Source organism: Amblyraja radiata, chromosome 14 (assembly GCF_010909765.2).
Source record: "Amblyraja radiata isolate CabotCenter1 chromosome 14, sAmbRad1.1.pri, whole genome shotgun sequence".
In the NCBI taxonomy this organism is placed as follows: Eukaryota; Metazoa; Chordata; class Chondrichthyes; order Rajiformes; family Rajidae; genus Amblyraja; species Amblyraja radiata.
Window position 1 is genome coordinate 33,621,714 of NC_045969.1, and position 13,820 is coordinate 33,635,533.

The window sequence follows — 13,820 nt, forward strand, 5'->3', positions numbered from 1 at the left end:
CCCCTGGTCTCATTTGTTCTCAAGTAAATCACCCCAACTCTGGCCAGACCGCTGCACGAATATAACACTCAAAGCTGTGGGAACAGCCTCTCCTCTGCCCCCTCCCTTCTACAATCCGATAACTAGACAGTACAGTGCCTGTGATCTACCTAGCATTGCACACATTTCCAACATAACCTACTTGCTTTTGTACTCTATAAATCTGTCCCGGGGCACGCAGGCGATCTGGGAATGTTTTCTCAACCAGAGTTCCAATAGCCTTTAAATGCATCCCAAAGGGAAACTGTTAATCTCATGTTTGGTTAATGGACTGGAGTAGGAAGAGGTGGCGATTTTGAGATTTCAAAGAGATCTTTCCACTGGAATAGCAACAGCTGTTTCTTTTCAGTTAGTGCCATCTTAAGTAATACCTCAGGAGATTTAAGGGCCTGTCCCACTTGGCTGTCATTTGCGCGCCATTCACGCGACCTCGTCGTCGCGTTGAGATGCACGGGTAGCGTGTGGGCCACGCGGGACGGTTGCATGGAGCAGCGCGGAGAGGAATGGAGGGGTATGGAATGGCGCACGGTATCGCGCGGCGCTCCAGGATTTTGTAGGGCACAAAATCTTCGTGTGCGATACCGATTTCTGTAGGAAGGAACTGCAGATGCTGGTTTAAATTGAAGATAGACACAAAATGCTTGAGTAACTCAGCGGGACCGGCAGCATCTCTGGAGAGAAGCAATGGGTGGCATTTCGGGTCAAGACCCTTCTTCAGACTGAAGAAGAATCTTGACCCGAAACATCAACCATTCCTTCTCTCCAGAGATGCTGCCTGTTACTCCTGCATTTTGTGTCTATCTTCAAATTAAACCAGCATCTGCAGTTCCTTCCTACAGATTAATTTGGTCTGCAGCTTGCTACTTTTCATTCACGTCTTTTTTTGGATAGGGGCATTACATCTGCAGTTTTCCAATTACTAGCACCATTCAAGAAACTGGAACATTTTAGAAAATCACCATAAATATCATAAACTCGGTAAATATCATAAACTGGGTATTCAAATGACGTCACGCGCTCCAGACGGCTGTGCTGACGCATGAAGTCGCATGACTGTCGCACGTCAGTCACTACCTGCCTGTAGCGTAAATGACGGCCAAGTGGGACAAGCCCTTTAGGGGGAAACCCTGCCATTAATAACATGGAAAGAGTGATCTTTGCTCAAACATCCACAGAGACAAGATATCTCATGTAATAATAATAATAATAATCTTTATTGTCATTGTACAAGACAACGAAATTTTGTTGGAGCAGTCCTCCAGCTGCACAGGAATATGAGTATAAAAATACGTTTAAAAAACTATTTAAAAATTAGACTATAAACATATAGGAGTATGGGCGGGTGTGTGTGAGAGAGGGGGGGGGAAATCAGTGTGGGAGGGGGATAGAGTTCAGTAGTGTCACAGCCCTATGGTAGAAGCTGTTTTTTAGTCTTGTCGTGCAGGCGCTCAGTGTCCTGTATCGTCTTCCTGAGGGCAGGGGGGTGAAGAGGCAGTGTCCAGGGTGTGTGCTGTCTCTAATGATGCCCTTGACCCTCCGGATGCAGCGGGTCCGGTAGATGTCCTCCAGTCTGGCGAGCTGGGTGCCAGTGATCCTCTCAGCAGTCTTAATGACGCATTGGAGAGCTTTCCTGTTCTCTGCGGTGCAGCCAGAGTACCATACTGTGATGCAGTATGTGAGAACTGACTCGATGGCTGACCTGTAGAAGCTCAACAGCACCTGTTGTGGGAGACGTGCCCTCTTCAAGCACCTCAGGAAGTGAAGCCTTGGAAGTCCTTTCTTGACCGTCGCCATGATGTTGACGGTCCAGGTCAGGTCGTGGCTGATGTTGACCCCGAGGTACCTGATGTTCTGCACAGCCTCCACTATCTCGCCGTTAATGGTGATGGGCTGATGGACGAAGGTCTTCGGTCTCCTCCTGAAGTCCAGGATCATCTCCTTTGTTTTTGCTGCGTTGAGGATCAGGTTGTTCTCACGGCTCCAGCTCACCAGGTTCTCTACCTCTGTCGTGTAGGCGGCCTCGTTGTTACTCGTGATCCTGCCTACCACGATGGTGTCATCTGCAAACTTTAATATGGTGTTGGCCTCGTGGGTGGGTTTGCAGTCGAGAGTGTAGAGGGAGAAGAGGAAGGGGCTCAACACACAGCCCTGTGGTGCACCGATGTTCAGGGTGATGCTGGAGGAGACCTGCCTCCCCATGCGCACAGTCTGTGGTCGGCCGGTGAGAAAGTCCAGGACCCAGCTGCTCAGGTGTGTGTTGAGGCCCTGGTGGTCCAGCTTGGTGACTAGTTTATGGGGGGGGATGATGTTAAAGGCGGAGCTATCAATGAACGACTTTACTATTTAAACCAAATGGTTTTGTTTATGCTCCAGCTTCTGAAAAAGTGAAATAGTGAAATCTGTACTGCTCTACCCAAGAGCAACTTTACACACAATGGAATAATTGAAATGTTTATATATTGGTAACAAAAGTATATGTAAATGTTGAAAAATGCTGGGTCAAACCTGTTAAGCAATAAATGAATTATTTAAATTACAATTAATGTAAAGTGCCAGCATGATTGAAGTAGTGATAATCTTGTCGAAAGCTGAATTTTCCAATACAAATTGTTTAAAAAATGTTTTTACTACCGAAAAAGAGACTAATGGGCCTTTCCCACTTAGGTGACATTTTAGGCGACTGCAGGAGAATATGCAGTCGCCACATGTTCGCAGGTGGTTGCCGGGGAGTCGCCTTCATTGTCGTGAGGAGTTCCCGCATTCTGGGAACTAGTCACGGCCTCATTATGGTCGCCACAAATTTTTCAACATGTTAAAAAATTAGCGGCCACTAGAATGAAGCCGCCATGAAGAGTAGCGAGAATTCTCGTGCCATAGGTGGGTCGCAAGGAGGTCCTAGTGGGTTGCCAGGAGGTCGAAGGTTCTCGTAGGTTCTTGTAGGTTGCAGCCGGTTCTGACCGGTGAATGTCATTGGTTCATTGGGGAAAAAAAAGTAAGCAGTAGTTTTCAGAACCAAGGCTAACCGACCGGTAATGTTAAATGTCCGCCGAGCTTCACAGCCGTGTATCGCTGGCTTCTTAAAAGTTGCCTGGATACTTAAAGGTTGTCTCCAAACCTTCTCCCTCCTTCTCCCCATCTCTTTTAATGGACTTACCATACACTGTGCTTTAGCTGTCTAAATTACAGCACCAACCTTCCTGTTCATCGTCTGTATCACCTTCGGTTTGCACCGTGTGAATTGCAGACAGCACTCCCCCTGCTTGCCCTGTCCCCCGCGTGCAATGTGTGTGTGTGTGTGTGTGTGTGTGTGTGTGTGTGTGTGTGTGTGCGTGTGTGTGTGCATGCGTGCCTGTGTGTGTGAGAGAGAGAGTGTGTGTTCCACTCTGACAGTAGCCGAGTGTCGCCAGCAGTCGCTTGAAAAATCGCCTAAGTGGGACAGGCCCATTACGAACTTGGTCACAGAATTGAAATATTATAGCAGAAACAAAAACAACCAGGGACGATCATTTTGTCAAATTAGTTACCAAACCCTAACCTGACATAGAAACATAGAAAATAGGTGTATGAGTAGGCCATTCGGCCCTTTGAGCCTGCACCACCATTCAATATGATCATGGCTGATCATCCAACTGAGTATCCTGTACCTGCCTTCTCTCCATACCCCCTGATCCCTTTAGCCACAATGCCCACATCTAACTCCCTCTTAAATATAGCCAATGAACTGGCCTCAACTACCTTCTGTGGCAGAGAATTCCACAGATTGTCAACATTCAGTCAACAATCCTATGTTATGGCAAATGATTTCTTTTCAATGTAAGCATTTCTGCCACCCATTAATGTGGCATATTCCTAAAACCTAACCATACATTGAGAAATAAATTTCTTCTCATTCTTCAGGCTATCAGTTTTTATATACTTAATCCTTTTTCCGGCTGCTAAGGGAAATTGGACTTTCCTATTTGCTTGATCAAAGTGTCATGTTTTTAATTCAAACGGTTCAGGGGACCAGAAACATTATTTTCATATTTACATGACATATCTTCTGTGGCAGTACCACCACTTAAACTATATTTTGTATTTTTAGAAATGCACTGTTATCAAAAAAAGATAGTTCATACTCACCAGGTGGAGGATTCAGGTAGACACTGTTACATGTTAAAAGTTTCTTAATGAATTGGAAATACTCCAAACTATACTGCATTCTGTTGTGCATAAATTGCACGTTTTGTTTCCGGACGCTTCGCTCAATAACAATTGGCATTTTTATCTGGTGTGGTTTAATGCTAATCTCAAGCTCAGAGATGTACTTAATTAATTCATTATCTTTATCTATGGTGTCCATTCGTTCATAAAAAAGGATGTAGGCATTCCACCATCGTTTTTGTCGCCTGAATTGCATACGTTTCATCATATGATCAAACACTTCGCCCAAGTATTCACCACCAAAACATTGGTTTTTCATCTCTTCATCGTCATCCATTTTGCACTCAGTTACATCACCATCGTCAAACTTATACCACTTATTTTTTTCACCATCGCCACCATTTCGTTGAATAATATATGAATAGTAATGTCCACCACTGGCCTGACCACTGTGCACCAGCACACCAACTAGTCTATATTTGGTGCTACCAGGTTGTTCATTATCTGGCTGGTCATTTTGAATCAACTGATTTTCTGGGTTGATGTCATCCCCTTCCAATTTGGCAACTCCAGCCACTGTGTAGGGCTCCATGTCCAACTCTCGAGGAAACTCAAAATAGTCATTGAATTTAATTGCACATTCCCTTTCCCAGTCGTAGTCAAATCGCTTGAGTTGAATTGCTAAAACTGGTGGCAACTTCTTTATTAGCAAACGTTTAACTGTATCCACCTGCAAAACAGGAATATTACATGATAACGTTAAGTTCTGCTATTACTCATAAATATCAAAGAACTCATGCCCATGACAATGCCAAAGAAAATAATTTATGATAAATTATCATCTGCATACATTCCACCCATCCCTGCCCCCGTGAAGCAGGCTCATATTTAGCACCATTCATTCGGTGTTATCAACTGTTAGGTCCTTCACCTTTCATCATGTGTGAAGAGAAGATTCAAATGTAGACTTGCAAGAACTATATTTCATGTCCAGCCACTACCATTGTTTCTTTCAACTTTGTAACATTTCAAACTCAGATTGAATTGCAGCATTCAAGGAGGAGCTGGGAAAAAAATTGAAAGGCCATTGGGAGAGGAGGGAGTGGGAGGGGGTAAATGAGACCAGCTGAATTACTCTTGGAGTTAATTTGGATTTAGCTGGCCCAATTACCTCCAAAGCTGCAACTACTTGTATTCCAATTTTCTGATGCAATTTCATCAATAAAGAAATATGGATACAATTAAAAAGCAAAATAGGTTCTTCAATTACATTAAAATATATAATTTTCAAAAAATGTGGGAATATCAATTCCTTACTATTCTAATTGAAGTAGCTGCACATCAAGATGCTTAATCAATATCTGTGGAGGGAAATGGATAGGCAATGTTTTGGGTCAGAACCCTTCTTTGAATTTCTGACCCACTAACTTCTTCCAGCAATGTTTTTTGTTCCAAGATTCCAGTATCTGCAGTATTTTGGGTCTTAAATAGACAATAGACAATAGGTGCAGGAGGAGGCCATTCGGCCCTTCGAGCCAGCACCACCATTCAATGTGATTATGGCTGATCATCCCCAATCAGTACCCCGTTCCTGCCTTCTCCCCATTGACTCCGCTATTTTTAAGAGATGCATTTCCAAAATGGCAATAGACAATAGATCTTCAATTTAAACATCTTTGACTACCACCGAGTCTAGGGCAAGGCCTCACTAGCTTTGAAGGCATTCACGGAAGGGGTATCAAAACTGACAGACACAGCAGGACACTGCCTGGGGCCACTCTGATAAATTGGGAACAGGCTTCCTAGTGCAAAGGCATGCTACCAAAAAAGACACAAGGACAGGATCAGCAAAGTAGACGGCTCATTATCAAGCATTCATCCTCTCACTACCACCCCGTTAACTGGTGATGCATTGCATGGCACTTAATAGGATCCTACAAATTAGCTCTCATTAACATGACTTTGTAAGACAGTATATTATCTCAAACGGCTTGCCAAGCAGTGGCATTTACGGCTTGCCAAGTCGAGTCCAGAACCAGGGGCCACAGTTTAAGAATAAAGGGTAAGCCATTTAGAACGGAGACAAGGAAACACTTTTTCTCACAGAGAGTTGTGAGTCTGTGGAATTCTCTGCCTCAGAGGGTGGAGGAGGCCGGTTCTCTGGATACTTTCAAGAGAGAGCTAGATAGGGCTCTTAAAGATAGCGGAGTCAGGGGATATGGGGAGAAGGCAGGAAAGGGGTACTGATTGGGGATGATCAGCCATGATCACGTTGAATGGCAGTGCTGGCTCGAAGGGCCGAATGGCCTACTCCTGCATCTATGATCTATTGTCATTTTGGAAATGCATATTATGTAAAAGCAAAGCAATTCATATTTCAAAAATTTACAGGTCAGATTTTTCAGTGTAACTGTTTGAAACAAAAACAGTGGGCAGAGTTATGCTTGTAAACACCCCACTTCCGAAACTGAGTACAACTACATTAAAAATAAGACAGAGACATATAAACTGCAGATGCTGGAATCTTGACAACACAAAACAGTGGAGGAATATCGCAGTCAGGCAGCATCTGTGGATCGAATGGACAGACACTGCTTCAGGTCGTGACCCTTCTTCAGGCTAGAATCCTGCTGAGTTCCTCCAATACAGTGTTTTGCTCAATAGTTGAAACGTGACTTTGTAGCTCACAATTTAGGTGTAAATATACTCGTCTTGGACCACTGATTTAGAAATTTGAGGCAGGAAATTGAGGAAATTTAAACTCAAGTTAATAAGCGGAATTTTAAAAATACTAAATAATTGCATCTTAGAGACAGCAATCATGAAACTAATTTGCTTCACTAATATCCTTTAGAAAGTTAAATTTTCCATCCTTTGCATTTCCCCAAATTCCAGGTCAAGACCTAAATACAGCTAAACTGCCTCCTCTGCTCAACAAGCAATTCAAAAAACAATAATTCCGCAAATTTCCCTAATCAATAACATCTCGTGAACAAATAAATGGAATGCTAAGATGGGGCTATATCATTAACTGTTCATACCTTTAGTCTTGGAAAAAAACCAATTCAGAAAGTTAAGTGCAAAGTCAAACCTAAATATTAGAATGGTAAATGTTAAAATCCGCAGTTTCTGTGCAGAAATGCAGTAGGCATAGCATTGTAGGTAATGACTGCAGAATCTAGACCAGTAATATCTGGATACAAAATTGCAATTACCTTTTTATTACATTTCTCACAATGGTATGCATTGGCACCTTCCAGTAAGTCTCCTTTGACATACTGCTCAAGTGAGTCAAGAAGGTTTTGATGATTTCTAATGTCGACGTTCAGTGTTGTGAAGGATTCCTCGCATTCATACCTGAAACAAAAACAAATCAATACGATTAGCCCACCAATCAGAAATATAATGCTATATTTAAAACTAGCATTCAAGAATTCACTCAAAGCACATCCCTACACCAGATACAAATGTTGATACATGACAAAATACAAAGTGAAACCCATCCCTCAGGCACAGACTTACTTACATGTGTATATATATGAGTATCACTTGCAAGGACACCATTCGCTGCTTATCCTTAATTTGCCCTATGGCAGTGTGGAAATATGGTCTTGAATTGCTGCAGTCCACATGAAAATATTCCCTTTGTTTTTGCTGAAATTAATTTCAAGGATTTGATCTTAATACAAATGAGCATTGTTGATAAAACCGATTGTTGGACAGAAATTTCTTGTTTGTTGTGTTCCCATTCGTCTGCTGTCTATGTTCTTGTAGGTAATTAAGAGTGCATATTTGTTAGGTGCTCTTGAAGGTGGCTTGGCATGTTTCTGCAGAGCAATTGAAAGATGGCACATATCCAAAGCAGCACAGTGAGGTAAAGTCAACCTCACAGAGGATGGCTTGCCAAACAAATAGGCCGTTTTGTTCCGAGTGCTGTCGAACTTCAAATGTTGGAGAGGTTCTCATTCACACCAACTTTAATGGGGGGAAATAGGGAGGCAAGTTCCTCATCATTGGATAGACAGCTGCTCCTCTTGCTCCTTGGAATTCAGACTGACTTATTCCATTCCGGTTTCGTTGCCAGGTGCAATATTACAATCGGAAAGATTGGAGCAACACCACAGCTTTCATTGTTCCAAGAATTGGATCCATAGCTGACCCTTGATTAGAATCATAGGTTGCATGCCATCCCGTAGCAGACCTCATATGGAGATGAATTTGTGAGGGCAGTTAGATTAGAAGTTTCTCCAGTTCCTTCTCAGTCGACGAAGCGCAGACATTTTTTTTATTTAAAAAAATCAAAACTGCTGTGGGTTCATGCTACTACCTGCATTTTTCTTGAGATTTGTTATGATCAGATCATGCACGTCTCTTGCAAATAAAGAACAGCTGGAAGAACTGCTGAGTGAGGCAGCATCTGTGGAGGGAAATGGACAGTCGACGTTTTGGGTAGTGGCCCTATATTTAGACCTGAGCAACAAAACCAACTCTGCTTCAAGTCAAACTGTTCCACTAAAATGACAAAATCAGCATCGAGCCACCAATGTGGACAATTGCCCAATTATGTCCTGTTCTGAAAATACAGGATTTATGCCCATTGCTAATTACTGATCAAACAAGGTGCTCTTAATCATCAGTAACATAATGGAATGTGTCATTAACAGTGCTATCAAGTGGTTCAGATTGAGTGCAACTCCAGATCTCTTCATCACTTTGATATAAATATGGATCAATGATATGAATTCCATGTGAAAGTGACTATCTTGACATCAAGGTAACATTTGATGGGATGTGGTAAAATTGAAGTAAAAGGCTTCAAGCAGAAAGTATCCCAATGGTCAGAATCATAAGTTGTAGAAAGATGGTGATGGTTGCTAGAGGTCAATCACCCCAGCCTCAGGACATTGTCTTTATAAGTTCCAACGGGCATAATCCTTGGGCCACCCAACTTGAACAGCTTAATCAATGAAATTCCTTTCATCATGCTGTGATTGTGCAATATTCAATTCTGTTCACAGGTCCTCAGCAAAATGAACCAGTTCATGCTTGCATGCAGTAAGACCAAGACAATATTGAGGTCCGGATTAGAAGCATAGAAAATAGGTGCAGGAGTAGACCATTCGGCCCTTTGAGCCAGCACCACCATTCAATATGAACATGGCTGATCATCCAAAATCAGTACCCCGTTCCGGCTTTTTCCCCATATCTCTTGATTGAGAAGTGGGAAGTTATATTCATGCCACAAATGTGTCAGACAATTACCATTTTTATTAAGAAACATTCAAGCAACCTAACCCATGACATCAGAATGCTCCAGCTACAATATCTTGGGTCAGCCGTGACCAAACACTCAATGGGACCAATCACAAGTACTGTGGTTACAGAAGCCTGTCAGAGTCTAGGTATTCTGTGACATGTGGCTTAAACCTCTTGATACCTGTAAGCCATTCCACCATCTTCAACGCACGTCAACAGCCTGATGTAAAACTCTCCACTTGCCTGAATGAGTGCAGTTCTAATAATTCTCAGAAAACTCCATATCATAGTGACTAAGCAGCCTGCTGACATCTCATTAACTACCTACAACACAGATTCCCTCCACCAGCTGTATTGTGAACACTTCAAAATGTTTACTGCAAGTACCCGTTCTGATGACACCTTCACAACCTCTACCATCAAGAGAAGGGCAGCAGGTGCAGTAACACTGCCACCTGCAGGATTCCTTCTATGTTGCACATTGTCTTCATTTGGAAATACATTGCTGGTTACTCATCGCTGGGTCTAAATCCTGGAGCTCCCAAACCAAAAGCACTTCGGGTGTACCTTGTGATGCTCAAGAATGTGACTTACTGTTGTCTCCTCAAGTGATAGGCAAATGCTGATAATTCTGGTGACACCAAGAATCAATAAAATTAATAACCATAAGAAAATTCTTACTAAGACTTGCTCATAACCTAGAACATGTTTGGAATTCAACAACACCATTCTAAGCACCTATAAAACAATGGCGTCACATATTTGGAACTTTCACTTCTGCCAGAATTTTTGTGGGATTTTTAAAACTTAGATATTACCTTATTTTAGGTATGAAGGGGAAAATGATCTCCAGGGCAGAGTGGAAATTATTGGTTTCCTTAGGTCAAATAGCCTCCTCTGCCATAATGATCCAAAATCTTGCTTTTACGCATTTAAAATAAAAATTCAGAATTAATTATATGCTAATACATCTCAACAGAATACAGATAATTTGAACAAACCTATTACGAAGCAATGCAATAACATAGAGTGCCAGAGATTATATTGATTTCAGTTGCAATCTTCATCACTACTCAGTAGTGTTCCACAGCAGTGTTCAGTCATATATTTATCAAATTTACCTGTGAGGACAACCTTGACATATTTTTTGATCAGCAAACGAACCACCAAGAACTTTGCTGAGCATCGTTGCATGTCCCAGAGCTTTTAAAGCTTCATCCAGGCTATCCACTAATGAATTGAAGAACTCCAAAGCATCATGCTGTTCTCGAAGATTGACCGGCTCACCCCAAAGCCTATGGTTGTAATAAGAAAAAGTAATATTTTGTGCTTTGTACTACAGAGTAACAATTTCCTCACCATCAAGTTTTGCTTTAGATACAAATTGTATTATCTTGTTGTTGCCACGCTGTACTCAGTCCAAGTTATATAATCTACTTACAATTGCGTTATCATTTCTAAACAAAATTTGCACATTTAATTCTATTTCCTTTGATGAAACAAGTCAGTACAATGTTAATGCATTTCACAAATAAGATAATTGCATTTTTTTTTAACCACGTCAATAGTGGTCAAACTCTTTCTCTCTTTCCTTTCAGGAATCAGGTTTCACATTATTGACATTTTAGTACACACAAATTCTTTATGCAACAAACCTGAATTGCTTCCAAAAACCTCTAGGCACATAGTACTGCAACCTGGAGGCAGCCAAATGCCCAAAAATAACTTGCAGATGTCTCAGAACTCCAATATTGTACTCCTTTCGATCTTCAGTTTTTCCAATTACTGGTTTGTCATAATGGTGGTGGTAACTGAAAACATCATCTCTAGGATCAACATTGCTCTGTAAAAATATCCAATATCAAATAAGGTTTCAATAAAATTAACAGAACTATCAAAATAAACCAGTTTCATAACAGAATTATCAAATAAACCAGTTTCATAACAGAACTATCAAAATAAACCACATTCATAACAGAAATACAACTTGTTAGAAAAAATTGGAATTATTAAACATATCTACAGTAGGACATACTAATGGTATTACTTGTTAACTGTATCTTTCCTTTCAAAATGTAATTCAAGATCATATTGGAAAATTGAACAAACAATTCAACATTGAAGAAAACAGGGCAACAGAAAGAGGATCGTGAATCTACAGTGCCCTCTATAATGTTTGGGACAAAGACCCATCATTTATTTATTTGCCTCTGAAATCCACAATTTGAGATTTGTAATAGAAAAAAATCGCATATGGTTAAAGTGCACATTGTCAGATTTTATTAAAGGCCATTTTTATACATTTTTGGTTTCACCATGTAGAAATTACAGCTGTGTTTATACATAGTCCCCCCCCCCATTTCAGGGCACCATAATGTTTGGGTAACATGGCTTGACAGACGTTTGTAATTGCTCTGGTGTGTTTAATTGCCTCCTTAATGCAGGTATAAGAGAGCTCTCAGCACCTAGTCTTTCCTCCAGTCTTTCCATCACCTTTGGAAACTTTTATTGCTGTTTATCAACATGAGGACCAAAGTTGTGCCAATGAAAGTCAAATAAGCCAGTATGAGACTGAGTAACAAGAGTAAAACAGTTAGAGACATCAGCCAAACCTTCGGCTTACCCAAATCAACTTTATGGAACATCGTTAAGAAGAAAGAGAGCATTGGTGAGCTTACTAATCGCAAAGGGGCTGGCAGGCCAAGGAAGACCTCCACAGCTGATGACAGAATAATTCTCGTTCTATTAAAGGAAAAAATCCCCAAACACCTGTCCGACAGATCAGACACACTCTTCAGGAGTTAGGTGTGGATTTGTCAATGACCACAGTCCGCAGAAGACGACATGAACAGAAATACAGAGGCTACACTGCAAGATCCAAAACACTGGTTAGCCGCAAAAATAGGATGGCCAGGTTACAGTTTGCCAAGAAGTTCTTAAAAGAGCAACCAGTTCTGGAAAAAGGTTTAGTGGACAGATGAAACAAAGATGAACTTATATCAGATGGCAAGAGCAAAGTAAAGAGGAGAGAAGGAACTGTCCAAGATCCAAAGCATACCACCTCATCTGTGAAACACAGTGGTGGGGTGTTATGGCTGCTGAAGGTACTTACTCACTTATCTTCATTGAAGATACAACTGCTGATGGTAGTAGCATAATGAATTCTGAAGTGTACAGACACATCCTATCTGCTCAAGTTCAAACAAATGCCTCAAAACTCATTGGCCGGCAGTTCATTCTACAGCAAGACAATGATCCCAAACATACTGTTAAAGCAACAAAGGAGTTTTTCAAAGATAAAAATGGTCAATTCTTGAGTGGCCGAGTCAATCACCCAATTGAGCCTTTTATATGCTGAAGAGAAAACTGAAGGGGACGGGCCCCAAAACAAGCATAAACTAAAGATGGCTGCAATACAGGCCTGGCAGAGCATCTCCAGAGAAGTCACGCAGCTACTGGTGATGTCCATCAATCGCAGACTTCAAGCAGTCATTGCATGCAAAGGATTTGCAACAAAATACTAAACATGACTACTTTCATTTACATGACATTGTTGTGTCCCAAACATTATGGTGCCCTGAAATGGGGGGACTATGTATAAACACTGCTGTAATTTCTACATGGTGACACCAAAATGTATAAAAAAGGCCTTTATTAAAATCTGACAATGTGCACTTTAACTGCCTGTGATTTTTTCTATTACAAATCTCAAATTGTGGAGTACAGAGGTAAATAAATAAATGATGGGTCTTTGTCCCAAACATTATGGAGGGCACTGTATGTCATTTTATGATTAAAAGCCGACATGCAGAAGGAATAAAATGGGTGTGATGAACGTGTTAATGTAATGTCAAATCAGATGCAAGGAAATAAAGCTAAGTAATGATAGATTGGATTAAAAAACTGGGAGAAAAAGTGAGACTAACCATCTAAAATTTTGCCTTTAATATTCTGAAACTATCCACATGTAGGATGTACATGACCAATATAATTCTTATATGAGACATCAACAATTTACAGGTTCTTGCATGCAATACCAGTTGCAAATATTCCATGTTTAATTCCTAATTACTGTGCAGATGTAGAATCTTTACCACTTTCATTTTTTGTCAGTGGTAAACCAGAGAGTAAAATCCTTTTTTGCTAAGCTACTTGGACAGCAGCTTCAAAATATACACAGATAACCATGCATTTACACTTCACCTGGAATTCCTGTGCTGCCCCCGCATCAGCAGCTCTTATTAATAATAATAATAAATACTTTATTGATCCCCTCAGGGAAATTCAGATGTCCAGAAGCCCCCAACCAACAAACCCACAGATTCAAAACGAACGCAGACAGAAAATACATAGAATACAATGTGGACACTACCTGAGAGCAA

At 41.1% G+C, this 13,820-nt stretch overlaps 1 protein-coding gene across 9 annotated transcripts in view; it reads right to left on the minus strand.

The window, feature by feature from the left end:
- usp9x (ubiquitin specific peptidase 9 X-linked) overlaps positions 1 to 13,820 on the minus strand; it is a 217,957-nt gene that overhangs the window by 35,113 nt on the left and 169,024 nt on the right. For all 9 annotated transcript variants that reach the window (XM_033033085.1, XM_033033086.1, XM_033033084.1 and 6 more), the window contains 4 exons: positions 11,094 to 11,281; positions 10,560 to 10,733; positions 7,398 to 7,539; positions 4,162 to 4,912 (listed from right to left, as the gene is read on the minus strand). In XM_033033085.1, coding sequence (XP_032888976.1) covers positions 4,162 to 4,912; positions 7,398 to 7,539; positions 10,560 to 10,733; positions 11,094 to 11,281 — 1,255 coding nt within the window. The remainder of the gene's footprint in view (positions 1 to 4,161; positions 4,913 to 7,397; positions 7,540 to 10,559; positions 10,734 to 11,093; positions 11,282 to 13,820) is intronic.